Source organism: Sorex fumeus, unplaced genomic scaffold (genome assembly GCF_029834395.1).
Source record: "Sorex fumeus unplaced genomic scaffold, SorFum_2.1 ptg000142l, whole genome shotgun sequence".
Lineage (NCBI taxonomy): Eukaryota > Metazoa > Chordata > Mammalia > Eulipotyphla > Soricidae > Sorex > Sorex fumeus.
The window spans coordinates 3,995,519-4,012,950 of record NW_026606199.1 but is presented as its reverse complement, the minus strand read 5'-3'; the positions used below and the strand labels follow the sequence as shown (position 1 = coordinate 4,012,950).

General features: G+C 64.2%; 1 protein-coding gene across 1 annotated transcript in view; it reads right to left on the bottom strand.

Moving 5' to 3' along the window:
* LRRC27 (leucine rich repeat containing 27) overlaps positions 1-6,932 on the bottom strand; it is a 40,016-nt gene extending 33,084 nt beyond the window's left edge. The window contains exons 1-4 of the mRNA XM_056106709.1: positions 6,756-6,932; positions 5,818-5,948; positions 2,434-2,492; positions 1,339-1,491 (exon numbers count right to left, since the gene is read on the bottom strand). Of these exons, the coding sequence (XP_055962684.1) occupies positions 1,339-1,491; positions 2,434-2,492; positions 5,818-5,948; positions 6,756-6,932 (520 nt within the window). The remainder of the gene's footprint in view (positions 1-1,338; positions 1,492-2,433; positions 2,493-5,817; positions 5,949-6,755) is intronic.
* Between the last annotated feature and the right edge of the window lie 10,500 nt (positions 6,933-17,432).

The following is a 17,432-nucleotide window of genomic DNA, read 5'->3' as shown; positions in this document are numbered from 1 at the left end:
ACGTCAGTGTGTGTGAGCGTGTGGGTGTGGGATGTGTGTGAGAGTGTGTGGGTGTCGGACATGAGTGCGTAGGAGAATGTGTGTGCGGGGGCGTGAGTGCATGTGAGCGTGTGGGTTTGGGACGTGAGTGTGTGAGTGTGCATGTGTGGGGTGTGAGTGCGTGTGTCTATGCTGAGATGTGTGTGCATGTGTGCGGGCTGTATCTGAGGTGTACATATGACGCACATCCTGGCATCTGCGCGCACCCACAGTCCCTGTCAGTCCCCCCAAGTCCCCCCGTGCCCAGGGTCTTGCAGCTGAGCCCCTGGTGACTGCCCAGGGGTGCCCATTCCTCCCACTGTTTGCCCTTTCCCCGGTTTCAAGCTCCTCGTCTCCAGCTCATGGTCGCTGGAGAGGGATGGGCGGAATCACATTCCCTCAGCGGCTGTTTGTCCCGGGCCCGTGAGGTGTTGGGGTGCGGGCCAGCTGGCTGACGGGCTTGGGGCGCCCACAGCCGCAGCACCCATGAGCCTGGTGAGCCTGGAACTGCCCGGCCGTCAGGCCGTCCCTGGAGCCTTCCAGGCTGTGGGCAGAGGCTGTACAGAAGCGTAGCTGCTCTGTGACACACGCCCAGCCATGTGGCTGGGCCTGAGGACCAGCAGCTCTAGGTCACTCGTGAAAATGCACCTGACAAGACCGTTCCCTCCAGTTCCGCCTTTCCTGGACTGGGCACTGGGCAGGGGCGCAGGGTGAGCCAGGAAGCCCCGCAGGACACCGTCATGGGCCCCGGGCGGGACAGGCGTGTAGGGGGCTGGTGGCTGAGCACGACCCAGTGAGTCCCACGGGAGACCCCCCCCATGAGCTGGGTCGCACGGGACACTGCTGATCCCCCAGGAGGATGCTGCTGCCCAGAAACCCATCATAGCATGGGAGCTCTGGCTGCGTCCCCTGGGGGCCTGGCCCGGGAACGGTACCCTGGCGCTGACCCAAGCCGAGTGCAGTCCTGTGTCTGGGGTAGAAGAGGGCCAGTGGGGCCCAGCACCCAGCACCCCTGCTGGTCTCTCCCTCGGGGTCCCTCCTTGTAGGGCAGCAGTGCCCACGGCACTACTGGGCACAGCCTCACCAAACTGACCCAATTCCCTGACCCGGGAGCTGCTGGGCGCACCCACTGGAGACCCTGTGCAGGAGGGGCCAGCCGGGGACACAGCAAGGCCCACCTCCCCTCCGGCCCCTGAACCCCCCTCCTGTCCGACCCCCGAACCCCACCTCCCCTCTGACCCCTGCACCCCCTCCCCTCCAACCCCCACGTCCCATGCCAGCTCAGGCTTGGAGGCAGCTGCCAGCCCTCCACCCTCGAACCTGGTGGGGGCCGTGGGGGGCCGCGGGGGCCGCCCTGGGCACAGAAGCGAAGGAAGTTCAGGACGGCGGCCGGGCCCCTCTGCAGGATGAGCTGGGGTGGGAACTCCAAGGGGCAGAGTCTCAGGTTCAGGGACGTCAGGGTCCTCACGTTCCCTGCAGCAGGACAGTGGTGTGTCCTACCCTCGCTGCCCACGGGACGGGGGAGAGCCCTGGTGGACGTGCTCCCCCCCGCAGGCCTCGCCTATCCCAGGCCAGCCCCATCAGCAGAGCCGCAGCCCGGCCAGGAAGCTGCGAGGGCTTCGGGGAGCCGTTTCGTGCTGCAGTCCCCATGGACACGCGGGGCCGCCCTGCAATGCAGCCGCACTGGACACGGCAGGGCCCTGAGGGGCGAAGGTGGGTGAGGCCGCTGGGGCGCAGGAAGCCAGGGCCTGGGGCGGGCACGAGGGGGCGGCCCCAGAGGAGGACAGGCACCAGTCGCACTCAGGCCTGGGGACAGTGCCGTGGACACGGCCCTCCACGGCCCACGTGTGGACCAGCCCTGAGCCTGAGCCAAGGAGAGGGTCCACTCTGTGCCGAGGCGGAGAGACCACCTTCGGACAGAGCCGACAGGGAGCACAACAACTCCAGGGCACTGCCAGCTGCCACTGGACCTCCCCCCTCCCCTCCCCCTCCCCTCCCCCTCCCCCCTCCTCCTCCCGCGGAAATGAGTAAGAACCGAGCCAGCAGCAGATGAGCCCCAGAGACAGCGCCGAGTGAAGAAGCAAGAGACAGAACACAGCTGGTGCGACTCCATCAGAGCCGTGGGCTTCCCAACGTGCCCAGGGACGCGGGTGGGCCGGCCAGAAACGAGCCGTGACGCCCAGACAGAGAGTTGCTGGGACACGGAGGGGGTGTGGGACGGGCTCTCTGCGGCTGGGGGTGGTGTCTGCGTCGAGCCCTGCCTGGCCATCCCTGTCCCGTGCTTGCTGTGTGTGGGCCCTGTCAGGAGTCGGACAGGGCACCCGCCCTGAGCTCAGCGAGGACAGAGAGGGGACAGCCTTCTCCGGCCAGCGCAGTGGCTTCCAACCCCAAGCCCTGCGTCCCGGTGCCTCTTACCCAGCTCCAGCGGCAGGGCCTTGATGGGGTTGCTCTCAAGGAGCAGAGTCCTCAGGTGCCTGTGGACAAGACAGAGCCAAGGGCAGGACGTGGGGAGCCGCCGCCACCGCCCCCACCAGGGCAGACACAGCCCCGGCACGCAGGGGCTGGCCACGGGCCAGGGTCTCCCAGGGGTGCCCGCCGTGACCCCAGGCGGTCAGCTCAGCCCAGCTTCTCCAGCACAGCCCCGGGGACGGCAGCCTCACGTCCACAGCAGGGGCCAGCCCCAGCCCCAGGCACCCAACACCATGTCCGCCGTGTTCTCTGGGCCGAGGCAGGACCAGAGACAGGCGAAGGGCGACTCTGTGTGGTCCGAGCACCCTGGTCCAGGGGGAGGAACCGGACGGAGGGTCACCCTGCCAGCCACACCAGCACGTGTTCTTGGAGCCGCCCTGTTCCCAAGGAAAGACCAGCAGCCCCCATGCCAGGCAGGACCACGCCACAAGAGACATCCGTGCTCAGGTTCCTTCGTCTGCAAGGCCTCGGCCAGGGGCTCTGACCCCCACGTGCCCACCTGCCTCAGCCAGCGGCCCTCACCCCCATGCCTGCCCGCAGTGCTGTGGGATTCTCCAGCCCACGGCAAGCACAGGCTTTGGGGTGTGGTCAGGGGCCAGGGCCAGGGACCACTTTGCTCTGTGTCCTGCCTTAGCTCCAGCTGGTGCTTGGAGGCACCAGGCATCCCCTGCCAGCTTGGCAGCGGCGCCCCCAGCTTCCTTTATTCAGTTGTCACAGGTGCCAAGCATGGGGCTGTAGGATGTGTGGGCAGGGAGACACTGAGCCCAGCCTCGCCACGGCTGGGTCCCCGCAGCTCAGAGGGTTAACATAAGCCCCCAAGAGGAGGCAGGACACAGCAAGACCCAGGGGCCGTTCCCCGGCCTGGCCGGGTCATCCCCAGCACTCTGTCCTGTAGGAAACAGTCCACACGCGTGTCCTGGTGGCAGCGGCAGCAGGGACGACAGAGCCACCTGGTCTTCACAAAGTCGAAGTCTGGCCGCGGCACCTGCCCTGGTCTCCTGCTTCCAGAGTGACCCGGACGGCGCCTCAGCACACCAGGGCCGGCTGCTTCATGCCCCAGTGGGATGCATGGAGACCCTGGCTTGCATGGGGGCCGCCTCCGGGTGGTGCCAGGGGCCACTCCCCTGTGACTCTCAGGGGTCCCTCCTGGCTGTGTCAGGGGTTGGCTCCCGCCCAAGCCGAGAGGCCCCTTCCAGACGCCCGCCTCTCTGTACAGGCCACGAGTCCCCGCAGAGCGGTGAGGACACTGTTTCTGCATGGGTTTCACGAGGCTTTTCTCCAAGTTTAAGCCTCTTAATAAGCCTGTAATTACTTAAAATTTCTAATTAAGATGTTTCAGCTCTCCAGCGAGCGGGGCTGATCTTAATGATAGAATGCACTAAAAATCACATGCAAAATTATATTTTAAACATTAAGCAGCTGGGGGTTTTGACTGGCAAAATCAAAGAGTTACAAACTTTGAGAGCCATGCATGTATTTTAGAAGTGAGACCCAGAGCTCTGGGAGCTCCGTCTGCCCTCACGCTGAGGAGCCGCCGTGCGCCAGACTCGGAGTGACCCAGACCGGCAGAGTGACCCATACGGACCAAGAGCACTGACCGACACCGGAACCGAGGAGCCCCCAAACTCAGGAGGCACTTGGGGCGGTGGGTCGTGGACTCCTGCACCATGGAGCTGGCAGTGCTGGTCTGTCGCGGTGTCTGGTGGTTGCTGGTGGTAGTGGGCGTGCGGCAGTTTGGTGCATACGGATGCTGTTGGCAGAGGTGTGGGTGATACTTATGGCAGTACCGCACTGGTGCTATTGGCACTGCTGGTGGTATCAGAGGTGGGTTGGTGTTAGCAGTGCTTGCGGGAGTGTGTGGCTGTGATGGTGGTGGTGCACGGGCAGTGCTGGGTGTCGGCTGTGTTAGTGGCAGCAGAGAGGGGCTTGTGTTGGTGTTGTTGGCAGTTGGGCTGGTGATGGCCTTGGTGTTACTGTGGTGGCGGTGCTGCCTCTGTTCTTGGTGATGGTGTTGGTGGTCGTGGCGGTGTTGTGGGAAATGGTGGACGTGTGGGGGGACACGGTGGGCAGCAGTCAATGGCTGTTGGCAGTGGTGGCTGCAGCAGCTGTGCTGTTGCTGCGAACTCTACTAAGGGGGTTGTGCAGTTGGTGTTGGTCTTGTTGGTGATGGCGGTGACGGCTGAGTTGTTGCTGTAAATTATTGAGGCGGTTGTGCGGTTGGTGTTGGCTCTGTCAGTGATGGTGGTGTTGGCTGAGCAGTTGGAGTGATCCTACTGTGGTTGTGTAGCTGACATTGTTCATGATGTTTCTCCTGTGGTGGTTGTGTAGTTGGTGTTGGTCATGTTAGTGCTGATGGTGGCTGTGGTGACATCTGGGCAGTTTCCCGCTGGGCCAAGGCTACTCTCCTAGACCACCAGCTGGACTGGCGGCCAGGTCTGCTCTGCAGACCCACGGTCTCCTGGAAACTGTCCACTCAGGTGAGCACTAACACGGACAGGCTGCTTGGTGGCCGAGCCAAAGACGCAAGCCCTCGAGGTGTTCTCTCCCTGTTGCCTGAGTGGGGACGTGCTGGCCAGGGGCAGCCCCTCTAGGCCACTCTCAGCTGGGGCCCAGGAGCCGTGTTGCCTTGCGCGGGTCCCTGCCACTCAGCATCAGCCGAGACCAGCAACTCTGATGGTTCTCCTCCGGGCTCCCGACCACCCTGTACGGTTCCAAGACAGGCCCCCATGTCCAGCCCCCAGCCCAGCAGGAAAGGAAAGCAGCTGTCCCCCCACACCCAAACTTATCACAGTGACAGCCGAGGCTGCCCCGTGGGAGCTGGTGTGCAGGGGGTGGGCTGCGGCCCTCCCAGAGGATGGCGCCGGTGCAGCCCCCGGGCAGAGGGCTGCTCTGAGGGGACTCCCTGCCCGGGCTGCTGTCGAGGGGCCTGGGGGCGGAGGAAGAAGGGTGAGAGGGTGAGGCCACACCAGGCCCTAGAAGCCAGTGGGCTTCTTAGCCAGCCCTGGGCAGGGTGCCAGGAGGACCAGTCCCCGGCTTCCAGTCTCCCGGCAGGAGAGGAAAGGTGCCTCGGGGCCCAGCCCCCCCCCCCCGCACCCCCGGGCTGATCCAGCAGCACCTCCCGTCCAGGGGGTCGGTGCTCGGGACAGAGGCAGGTGCGGCCTTGGCACCACCTGCAGCAGAGGCTGTGGGCTCTCATGGCACTGCCACCCTGTGGCCGCTGTGGTGGTGGGGGGCCACTCCGTCACTGCCCCGCTAAGCCACTCCACAAAGCCCATTCCCAGCCCAGAACAAGGCAGGCAGGAAGCACGGCCGGGGGTGCCGGCACTCTACCTGTGAGCACCGATGCCAGGGGGCAGTGCCCGGATCCGGTTGAAGCGCAGGTCCAGCCAAACCAGGACGGGCAGCAGCTGGAAGAAGTCCTTGGGGAGGGCGCACAGGACATTCCTCTGAAGATGCAGCTGCTTCCAGGGAGAGGAGAAACAGCCCGTCACACGGCCTCACCCCGGCTCCGACGTCTCCGCATGGAATGGCAGCCACGTGACCGAGAGGAGAAACCAGACACGTCCAGTCCACGGGAAGGAGCCCTCACACACTGAGCAGGGGCCACTGCCCCAGGAGCACGGGAAGGAGCTGTCTGCCCCCCAGAGGGCACCATGACACGGCCACAGGCCATGGGAGATGCCCAGGAGCACAGCTCAGGCAGACACGAGCGGTCGGAGTGTCCCGTCAGCCCAGACACGGGCTGTGATGACCCAAGAGGAAGACACCGCTGCAGTCAGAGCTGCAGCTGCAGCAACGCATGAGACTTGGGGTCTCCCAGGCGACGCCCAGGAGGCCAGGGTCACTCCTGGCAGAGCTCGGCTCACCCAGACATGCAGCTCACCAGGGCCTCCCTGGGTGGTGCAGGGGGGTCGTGTGGACGGGGTTGATGCTGGCCCTCACAGACCCTCCTCCTGGAAAGGGGCTGCTGTCCCCAGCACGCAGGCCCCGCCATGCAGACGTGACCCTGGCACTGCACTGTGAGAGCCAGCTGTGCAGGGGTTGTGTGGCCAGGGGCAGCGGGGTGGGGGACCCTTGGGGGTGAGCCTCTCTGGGTGGAGGGACGACGCCCCCACCTCCCGTGACCGTCTAGAGCCACCCCCTGACTCTCACTCCACATTCCTCTGGCTCCGGAGATGCCCGCTGGGTGACCAGCTCAGAGGCACCTGTGGGCGACCTGGCCATCGGCACCCCAAGGCTGCACCCTGGACGCGGAGCACACCACTTACTTTGAGGTTGAAACCTTGGAAGATGTTTCTTAAGTGGTGTAGCCCCCTCTGGCTCAAGTCTAGGACGGGGGAGGAAAAGGTCCCGTCCCCCTTCTGGTCCTGGGGAGCATGCGGCCTGCCCCCCTCGCCACCAGCCGGGCTCTGCGGGTCGGCGGCCCCGGGACCAGCCTCCTCCATCTGTCGCCAAGGAGGGCAGGGTCACGGCTCGGCTCCACGGGGACCGGGTTCACCTGCAGGCAGCGAGAAACCTCAGCACCCACCCCCGCGCCCTCCGCAGCACCCACACCCGCACCCATATGTGCGCCCGCCCGTCTGCACTGCATCCCACCCCACCCACACCCACACTTACATCCACACCCACACTGCACACACACCCACACACATACCCGCACACACACCCGCACCCTCAGCGGCACCCACACCCGCACCCATATGTGCGCCCGCCCGTCTGCACTGCATCCCACCCCACCCACACCCACACTTACATCCACACCCACACCCACACTGCACACACACCCACACACATACCCGCACACACACCCGCACCCTCAGTGGCACCCACACCCGCACCCGTACATGTGCCCGCCTGCACTGCGTTCCACCCCACTTACACCCACACCCACACTCACACCTGCACCCACACTCACACCCACACCCACACCCTCACCCGCACCCTCACCCGCACCCACACTCACACCCACACCCACACCCGCACCTACACCCGCACCCGCACCCACACCCACACCCACACTCACACCCGCACCCACACCCGCACACACACCCACACTCACACCCGCACCCACACCCGCACCCGCACCCACACCCACACCCACACCCACACTCACACCCGCACCCGCATCCACACTCACACCCGCACCCACACTCACACTCGCACCCACACTCACACCCGCACCCACACTCACACCCACACCCACACTCACACCCGCACCCACACCCACACTCACACCCGCACCCACACCCGCACCCACACCCGCACCCACACCCGCACCCACACTCATACCCACACCCGCATCCACACTCACACCCACACCCACACTCACACCCGCACCCACACTCACACCCACACCCACACCCTCACCCGCACCCTCACCCGCACCCACACTCACACCCACACCCACACCCGCACCCACACCCGCACCCACACCCACACTCACACCCGCACCCACACCCCCACCCACACCCACACTCACACCCACACCCACACCCGCACCCACACCCGCACCCACATTCACACCCACACCCGCATCCACACTCACACCCGCACCCACACCCACACTCACACTCGCACCCACACTCACACCCGCACCCACACTCACACCCACACCCACACTCACACCCGCACCCACACTCACACCCGCACCCACACTCACACCCGCACCCACACTCACACCCGCACCAACACCCACACCCGCACACACACCCGCACACACACCCACACCCCACAACACCCGCACCCACACCCACACTCACACTCGCACCCACACTCACACCTGCACCCACACTCACACCCACACCCACACTCACACCCGCACCCACACTCACACCCGCACCCACACTCACACCCACACCCACACTCACACCCGCACCAACACCCACACCCGCACACACACCCGCACACACACCCACACCCCACCACACCCGCACCCACACCCACACTCACACTCGCACCCACACTCACACCTGCACCCACACTCACACCCACACTCACACCCGCACCCACACTCACACCCGCACCCACACTCACACCCGCACCCACACTCACACCCGCACCAACACCCACACCCGCACACACACCCGCACACCACCGCACCTGCACCCACACCCACACTCACACTCGCACCCACACTCACACCTGCACCCACACTCACACCCACAGCCACACACACACCCGCACCCACACCCTCAACCGCACCCACACTCACACCCACAGCACACCCGCACCCACACCCACACTCACACCCGCACCCACACCCGCACACACACCCACACACACACCCGCACCCGCACCCACACTCACACCCGCACCCACACCCGCACCCACACCCGCACACACACCCGCACCCACACTCACACCCGCACCCACACCCGCACCCACACCCTCACCCGCACCCACACTCACACCCACACCCCACCCGCACCCACACCCACACCCACACTCACACCCGCACCCACACCCGCACCCACACTCACACCCTCACCCGCACTCACACCCACACCCACACTCACATCCACCCTCACCTTCACCCGCACTCACACCCGCACCCACACCTACACCTGCACCCACACACACTGACACTTCTCCGGCGCGGCAGTGCCAGAGCTGACTGCTCCGAGCTGCCATTTCAATGACTGGTTTGACAAGTTGTAAAACCGGAGAGAAACAGCAGAGGGCGCTCTGTCCCCACATGCCCCCCCGCCCCGCTGTCCTGTAGCAACAAGGGCCAGCAAGGCCGTTAGTTGGGGGACGCACAGGTGGGGTCTCCAGCACTCCCGGGCGTGACCAGCCTCCGGAATGGGCTCTCAGCATTCCCGGCTCCCGGCCACACACCCAGGGGCTGAGGGGGCACTCGGTTCCAGCGGCTGCGTGTTTAGTGCTGAGGGCCCCCAGTTCTAGCTGGAAATGTGTGATCAACTAGAGCCTTGAATTTAGTGACTTCACATGACGTTCAACACAAACTTAGAAGTGCGGCTCCCCTAACACTGGTGATATGAACCTACACCCCCCAAAGTCTGCTGTGACGGGTCTGCACAGCCAGAACCTGGGGGACGGACCTGAGCCCTGGACCTTGGGGGGATGGACCTGAGCCCTGGACCCTGCAGGACAGACCTGAGCCCTGGACCCTGCAGGATGGACCTGAGCCCCTGGACCCTGGGGGACGGACCTGAGCCCCCGGACCCTGGGGGAATGGACCTGAGCCCCCGGACCCTGGGGGGATGGACCTGAGCTCTCTGGACCCTGGGGGATGGACCTGAGCCCCTGGACCCTGCAGGACAGACCTGAGCCCTGGACCCTGCAGGATGGACCTGAGCCCCCTGGACCCTGGGGGGACGGACCTGAGCCCCCTGGACCCTGGGGGGACGGACCTGAGCCCCCTGGACCCTGGGGGGACGGACCTGAGCCCCCTGGACCCTGGGGGGACGGACCTGAGCTCTCTGGACCCTGGGGGATGGACCTGAGCCCCTGGACCCCTGGGGGATGGACCTGAGCCCCCGGACCCTGGGGGAGATGGACCTGAGCCCCCTGGACCCTGGGGGGACGGCCTGTGGTTGCTTCCACCTCCACGGCCAGTGGTCACTGCAGGACTTTTCTGCATCTGAGCTCACTCCCAACCCCAACCATGAACCCGGTTTCCGGCAACCGGCAGGAGGCCACTGGGGAGCTGGTGGTTGATGTTTTGTATCTGGAAATATCACTGGGCAAACTTTATGGAAATTCAAATGGAAAACGTTTTAACATTCTCAAACTCAAAAAAAAAATCTCAGCCAATAAAATCGCTCTCTTGGGCTCAGGGAACAAGTCTGGCAAAGGCAGCTGCTGCCTGCAGGCCGTGAGCTCGGCGGGCGGGGGGTGCCCAGAGCCCCTCAGACTACCCACAGCCCAGCTGAAGGGCTGAGTCCCACAGCCCTGCCCCCGAGAGGAGGAAATGACCGACTGATTCACGGGAGGACACAGCCACCCTCGGGGATGGCACAGGCTCTGTTACAGGAGCTGAGTCTGTCCCAGCACTCTGGGGACAACTTCCAAGTCAGGAGCAGTCCCTGAGCTCGGGGTGTGTCCCGGAACCCTGTCACTCTGCATTCAGTGAAGGGAACTGGCTTTCTTCATGTCTCGGACCAGCAGGGCAGGCCTGAGATCAGCTGGGGGCTGTCCGAGGGTCAGCAGCAACCCCGTCCTGGTGTTCTCTTCCCTGGGCGTGGGGGGGGGGCGATGGGGACTTCCGCCTGACCTGCCGCTGCACCCGCCCAGGAAAACACCAACTGCGGGGAGACCTCAGGGCTGTTGGGGCTCCTGGCGTGCCTCAGTTTCCCCAGAGGTCGCATTCTAGCGGTGAGGCCATGGGATGGGGGCGCTGTCTTTCTTCTGCTGCTGCCCACCCTTGGCCCCTAAAGCTGAGCCCCCCCCATCTTTTGGACACCCCCGCCCGGCCCCCACGTAAAGGAGCAACTCCCTTTGTTGTACTTAACAGGTACTGTTTCAAGTACCCTACAAACCTCAGGGTGACCCTAGAGGCAGGCCAGCTCAAGGAAAGACTGGAAGTCATCATTGCTATGGAGGAATCTAGGTTAACTCAGTCTGGGCCTACTCTCAGCGTCAAGGATTTCTCCCAGCCCTGAAGAAGGGATGGGATGGACTCCTTCCTGCCAGGACATCTCTGTGGAAAATGAGGCCCAAAGCCACATCCAGTTCAACCTGAAGGCTCGAGGTCATCCAGTTCGTCGTGGGACATCTTATGGCCAGGCCTGGGTAACTCTGACTTGCCAGATAAGATTAATGCCATTATTGGTGTGTCTCCTGTCGTTAGCTGACCCCCAGGACTTTGCAGTAAATAATGGGGTAACCCAAATGGAGAGTTCTCTAATCTTGCTGTGTTTATGCAAAAGGACAAGCCAGGTTTGTTAAGCTATCTGGCAAAGTTTTAAAATGAAGGTGGAGAGAAAACCATGTTTCTGTAACTTGTTTCTTGTAAGAATCAGATTCTAATTCTACAGAGGTGATTGGGTACATGTGTGAATTGGCCAGTGTTGCTTTGGTTTCTGTTGCTTTAACTCTTTTTAAGACTGCATCGAGAAATCTCTAACATCCCTGTCCAAGACAGTCTTTCAAAACCGAGAGGACTCGACCTTCGACCTGTTGTTCTCAAGAACGAAGGGCTCTGCGCTGCTCTGGCGGAGGAATGCTGTTTCTACGCGGACCACCCTGAGGTTGTCAGAGACTCTATAGTGAAGGTGTCGGTGGCGGTGGCAGCGATGGCAAGCAGGCGGCATTGCTGGGACTGTTTTGCACTGGGGCCAGCATCAAAATGTCCTCGCCAATGGCTGTGCTACTGCATGGACTGTATACTCGATTTCATGTGTATGTCGCAGTAAACAAAACCAAACTTTTTTTTTTTTTCTGTTTAGTTGCCTGGGGAAGAAGGCTGCTGGGCGGGCAGTGTTAGGACCGGAACAACGAAGGAAAGAGAGGGAGTCCCGGGAAGGGTGGTTTGAGTCCTAGTTTAATCAGTCACCCTGGTTAGCAACTCTCCTTTCGACCCTAGCTGGACCACTCTTGATACTCCTAACTCTGTTTACCTTGGGACCCTGTATCCTCAATAAATTAGTTACGTTTGTTAAGGAACGAATGAGTTCTACCCAATTGCTAGTGCTGAGACAGCAGTGTCAGACTTTACCCCATGAGGAAGAAAGTGCCACCTAAGAATATCTCTAGGATTAGAGACATGCACAAGAAGAAGTGGGAATGAAAGGAGCGAGGAAGGCTAGGAAGGAGTTAATTAACTTGCAAAATTGCTTTCTGTAAATGGTTCAGCAGTCTTGAGGTTACAAAATTGGATTGAACCCGGTAGATGTGTAAGGTATGGGTTAGACGTAACTATTTAAAGATAGATAGAGTGTTTTGACCATTCTGGAATCTGAAACTATGTGACCGGGTCAAGGTGTTTGAGTCGAGATACTGCAAAAAAAAAAAAAAAAAAAAAAAGCCCGCAAGGAACCTAGCAAAACATGCATGTGAAAAATATGTGGGGAAAATATGTGGTCTTTGTTCTCAAACTGTATAAAAGATGACCAGTTTCTGAGTTCGGGGCTCTCAGCCTCTGCCCGCTCTTGGGTACGTTGCAGAGCCCCAGCATGCTGGCTTGAATAAAACCCCGCTTGCATTCCCGCAGGACCGTTGTCTGTCTGGCCTCTCCGTGCCTCCCAGGGCTAGGGAACTCCCGACCCCAACACCTTCAGAGCAGCTCCCCAGACCCCCGGTGCCCACCACGGAAGCTCTCACTCCCGGGCTCTCACCTGGAACCAGTGCCCCCGGCTGCCACCCCTCCGTGCCTGCTCCCCACTGCGTCTCTCACCTGCGGCCCCTGCGCCCCGCACCCGCGCGCCTCACTCCTCCCCTTACCTGCGCCCTTCATCTGCGTCCCCCACCAGCGTCGACACCGGCTGCCCCTCGCCTGCGCCCCTTCCCTGCGCGCCTCACCAGGGAGGCCCTCCCTGCTCCTACCTGCCGCACCTCCTAAGCGCCTGCGCTCGGACCCGACGCACGCACGCGGCCCAACAAAGGAGGCCGGGCCACGCGGTCGCCCTGGAGACGCCTGGACAGAGGCCGGGAGGGGAGGCGGGGCGCGGGCGGCTGGTGGGGGGGGGGGCCTGTCCCCGAGTCCCCGTGTCCCGCGCTGCCCCGTCCCGTCTGGGAACCAGCCGCGCACCGAGCGCGCAGGAGGGAAAGCGAGACCCCCTCGCGGGACGCGGCCTGAAAGCCCGTGGCTCGTGGCTCCGGAGTCCCATTGTGGGCTCGACAGTGACAAACGAGGTGCCCGCAGCAGTGAGCGCGCCCGGCAGAGGTAAAGCAAGACCGCGGAAAGCGGGTCAGGACTGTCCGCAGACCACAGTGGAGAGACAGGGACGCGGCCACCCCAGCCGCTGGTCCTCCAGACCCGGGCGCAGTGCCCATGCTGCGCCTGGAACCGACACTGAGAAGCGGCGCCCCAGGCACAGCTCTGGACAGCAGGCTGGAACGGGCAGCATGGGCTGGCACTACCCTGAGGGTGCTCGGACCCTGGGCCAGCTCCAAGGACAATTCCGATGTCCTCAGGAAGTTGGCCTGTCTGTCCCCTCTGAAGAGTGTTCTTTGTTCGCACTGTCCCACGGGTCACTGCAGGGACTGCTGTCCACTCTGGCTGGGGACTTTCCTTTTTTTCATGGTTTGTTTCTATTCTTTTGGCCTCTTTTCCATATTTTATTGTCTCCAGGCTTTGTTCTCCTTCAAACATCTCCCAGGTTTGTCCTTGATCCCCCAGGAAACCCGAAAAATTGTTTCGAAGTCGAGCCCCCTGCCCCCCTTGTCCCCACCCACACCTGGTCACCCCCCCCCCCGTGCCCACTTGCTGCAGACTCGCTGTCTGCCCCCCTGGTGGCGGCCTCTGCATGTGGGGGTCTCTGAGCGAGCCCCTGTCTCCTCGCCCTCAGTGCTGCAGCAGCAGTGCCAACTCCGGGTCCTGGGTTCAGGCCACCCCCGCCGCCCCCACCCCAGCCTCTGCTCATTCCTGCAGGAACGGCTTTCCCCAGCCTCCTGCCCTTGGGAGCCAGGTGTGGGCAGCTGGACTTCAGGGGCAGGTGCCGGGTCCCCAGAGCCTGCAGACCCGAGTCGGTCTGTGTGTGTCATCCCCGGTCTCTGCAAGTGCCATTCTTCCCAACACTGTGAGAAGCTGCGGCTGTGGCGGGAGGCAGGGAGGCAGAGCGGGGCCTGGGGCACCCACCGCGCCGAGGAACCTGCTTCTCCAACAGGCCCGTGAAGGCAAGGGCCGAGGCTGCTCTGCATCACTTGGAAGCAGCCCAGTGCTCCCAGAGGCTCAGTGAGCAGGAGCCGGCCTTCCACACACCGAGCGCTGTCAGTCCCTGGCAAGTGTTGGAGATGTCTGCATCTGCTGGGGGCCAAAGAGACAGTACAGCAGGTCGGGCACTTGCCTTGCACGTGGCCTTGTGTTAGATCCCTGAGCACTGCCAGCCGAGCACTGCCAGGAGTGATGCTTGAGCACAGAGCCTGGAGAAAGCCCTGAGCCCTGCCTCGTGTGGCCCAGAAGGCAATAAAGCAGCAGCTGAGACGCAGGGCCCCTTCTCAAGGCGGCCCACGGGGGGAAGAGGCTGCACCCCACGCAGGCCAGGACGCAGCTTCGCAGGGCCTCGGGCTGTGCCGCACGCCCACCCCCACCCAGAGCACGGGCCACCCACGAGCGGGACCGGTGGCCCAGCACCTCCCAGGCCCTGGGGGTGGGAGGTGGGGAGGCCGGCCCCCACTGTCCCCCGGGCCCGCTCAGCAGGCCAGCGCACCTGGGGCAAAGGCGTCGAGAAGGGACGCACCGAGTCCCACGAGGGCCTTCGAACAGGTGGATTTCCCGGGTTCCCGCATAACCCCGCCCCTCGCACCTGATTGGCTACCGACCATGCCACGTGCCCTATGCAAATAAGGGCGTGTAAGACAACCAATCGGGAAGCGGACGGAAACCAGGAACAACCAATGGCGGGTCTTGCCCGGCGGCCACGCCCCGTTCCCCCGCCCAAGGACCCGCTGGTGCCAGGAATTGGGGGGCTTTGCTCGCGAGCAGAGGGTGGGTCTGCTCAATCGGTCCTGAGTCTCCCCAAGCAGAGAGCACCCCATTATCTCCCAGGAAGTGAGCGCAGGAGGGTCCCAGACGGGGCAGGGCTGGAGGGCTGGGGTGTCTGGGGGTGAGCCGCCCCCCCTTGTCCCCTGTGGCCCTCACACCGCCCCCCACAGCGTGTGGTCCTTGCAGGGACGGATGCAGCCTGAGAGGGCATGATGGGAGCAGAGACACAGACTCTGGCTCTGCAGAAGCCCCGGAGGTGACCGAGAGCTGAGGACACCCCCTTGCAGTAGCAGGGACCCTGAGCCACCCCTGGGCAGCTCTGGGAGTCACGGCAAGATGCAGGTGGCCAGGCAGCGGCAGAGCCAACACAGTCCCAGCTCCTGCCTCCTGGGTCCGACTCCGTGCGCTTCAGCACGTCCCCCGGGGGGATCCTGACTGCCGGTCTGGGGAGAGGGATCGGCCAGCCGGGCAATCAGGGAAGTCCCAGCCACAGTGACATGTCGAGCACATGGGGGACGTGGGGTCAGGCAGCACTGACAGAGACCCGCACGTCTGTGCTCAGCTCGTGGGGACTGAGCCGTGGACATGTGTCCAGCCGGGGAGGCCCCATCCCCACAGGCGCTGGGCGGCGTCCCCTCCCAGAGGCCCTGCTGAGGGGCTGGGCTGCTCCTTGCACTCGGGGCTCAGTAGGAGCCCATGGCCCGGCTGCCATCAGCTGTGCCTGGCCGGGGAAGGGCCTCTGCGTCGAGCTGAGGTCCGGGGCCAGAGACTGGCCAGCTTTCTGCTGAAGGGACCCAGGTATTAGAAGGGTCTGCAGGCTGGTGTGGGCCCCGGGGGCTGGCGGGTATGCAGATGGTCTAAAGTGCTGGGTGCCAGCCTAGGACATCTGTGATTTTTTGGACACTGGCCCTCAGAGCAGCCCAGAAAGGACAAAGGTCACCTCGCTCACATCTCGTGGTCTTCCTAGGCCTGCAAGGGGCTGGAGTGTGTCCAGCTCCCAGGGGCCGGGGAACGGGAAGGGTTGGTGTGGGGCAGGAGGTGGCTCTGTGACCTGGCAACTGTGGGGACCCCACATGTGCTCTGGCCGGAGCTCAGCCTGCCACCTGCCCAGCAGGAGGGCGAGTGTGTTTGTTCCAGAGCCAAAGCCGCCGCCCGGCTGGATGGACCCCGCGAGCTCTGGGGGTCCCCTCCCCTGGTTCTTGCTCCCGGCCGGGTCGACAGACTCGACAGACTCTCGGCTCCCTCCGATGGGGAGAGTGGCCGAGGGGCGGCCCCACGTGCAGCCTCCGCGTCATTCTGCCCCGCTTCTCCCCGCAGATTCCCAGGCCCCCTCCCGCATCTCCACCCCGTCTGCGTCGCTCCTACACCACCCCATCCCCAGCCAGAGCCCCGGGTCGCTCCGCTCATTCCCAGACCCGTCCCGCGTCTCTGTGTCCGCGTCTCCACTCGGTTCCCGCGTCTCTCCGCTCCGTCCCGCGTCTCTCCCCTCGGTCCCCGCGTCTCCCCGCCCGGTTCCGCGTCTCTCTACGCCGTCCCGTGTCGCTCCTGCACCGCGCCCATCCCCAGGCCAGGGTCCCCCGTCGCTCCGCTCGTTCCCAGACCCCGTCCCGCGTCTGCGTCCGCGTCTCCACCCTGTCCCGCGTCTCTCCACCGTGTCCCACGTCTCTCCGCCCCGTCCCGCGTCTCTCCGCCCGGTCCCCGCGTCTCCGTCCCATCCCGCATCTCTCCGCCCAGTCTCCGGGTCTCTCCGCCCGGTCCCCGCGTCTCTCCACCCCGTCCCGCGTCTCTCCGCCCGGTCCCCGCGTCTCTCCACCCCGTCCCGCGTCTCTCCGCCCGATCCCCGCGTCTCTCCGCCCGGTCCCCGCGTCTCCACCCCGTCCCGCATCTCTCCTCCCAGTCCCCGCGTCTCCGCCCCGTCCCGCATCTCTCCGCCCGGTCCCCGCGTCTCTCCGCCCAGTCTCCGGGTCTCTCCGCCCGGTCCCCGCGTCTCTCCACCCCGTCCCGCGTCTCTCCGCCCGGTCCCCGCGTCTCTCCACCCCGTCCCGCGTCTCTCCGCCCGGTCCCCGCGTCTCTCCACCCCGTCCCGCGTCTCTCCGCCCGGTCCCCGCGTCTCTCCGCCCGGTCCTCCGCGTCTCCCAGCCCGGTCCCCGCGTCTCTCCACCCCGTCCCGCGTCGCTCCACCCGGTCCCCGCGTCTCTCCGCCCCGTCCCGCGTCTCCGCCCCGTCCCGCATCTCTCCGCCCCGTCCCGCGTCTCTCCGCCCGGTCCCCGCGTCTCCGCCCCGTCCCGCATCTCTCCGCCCCGTCCCGCGTCTCTCCGCCCGGTCCCCGCGTCGCTTC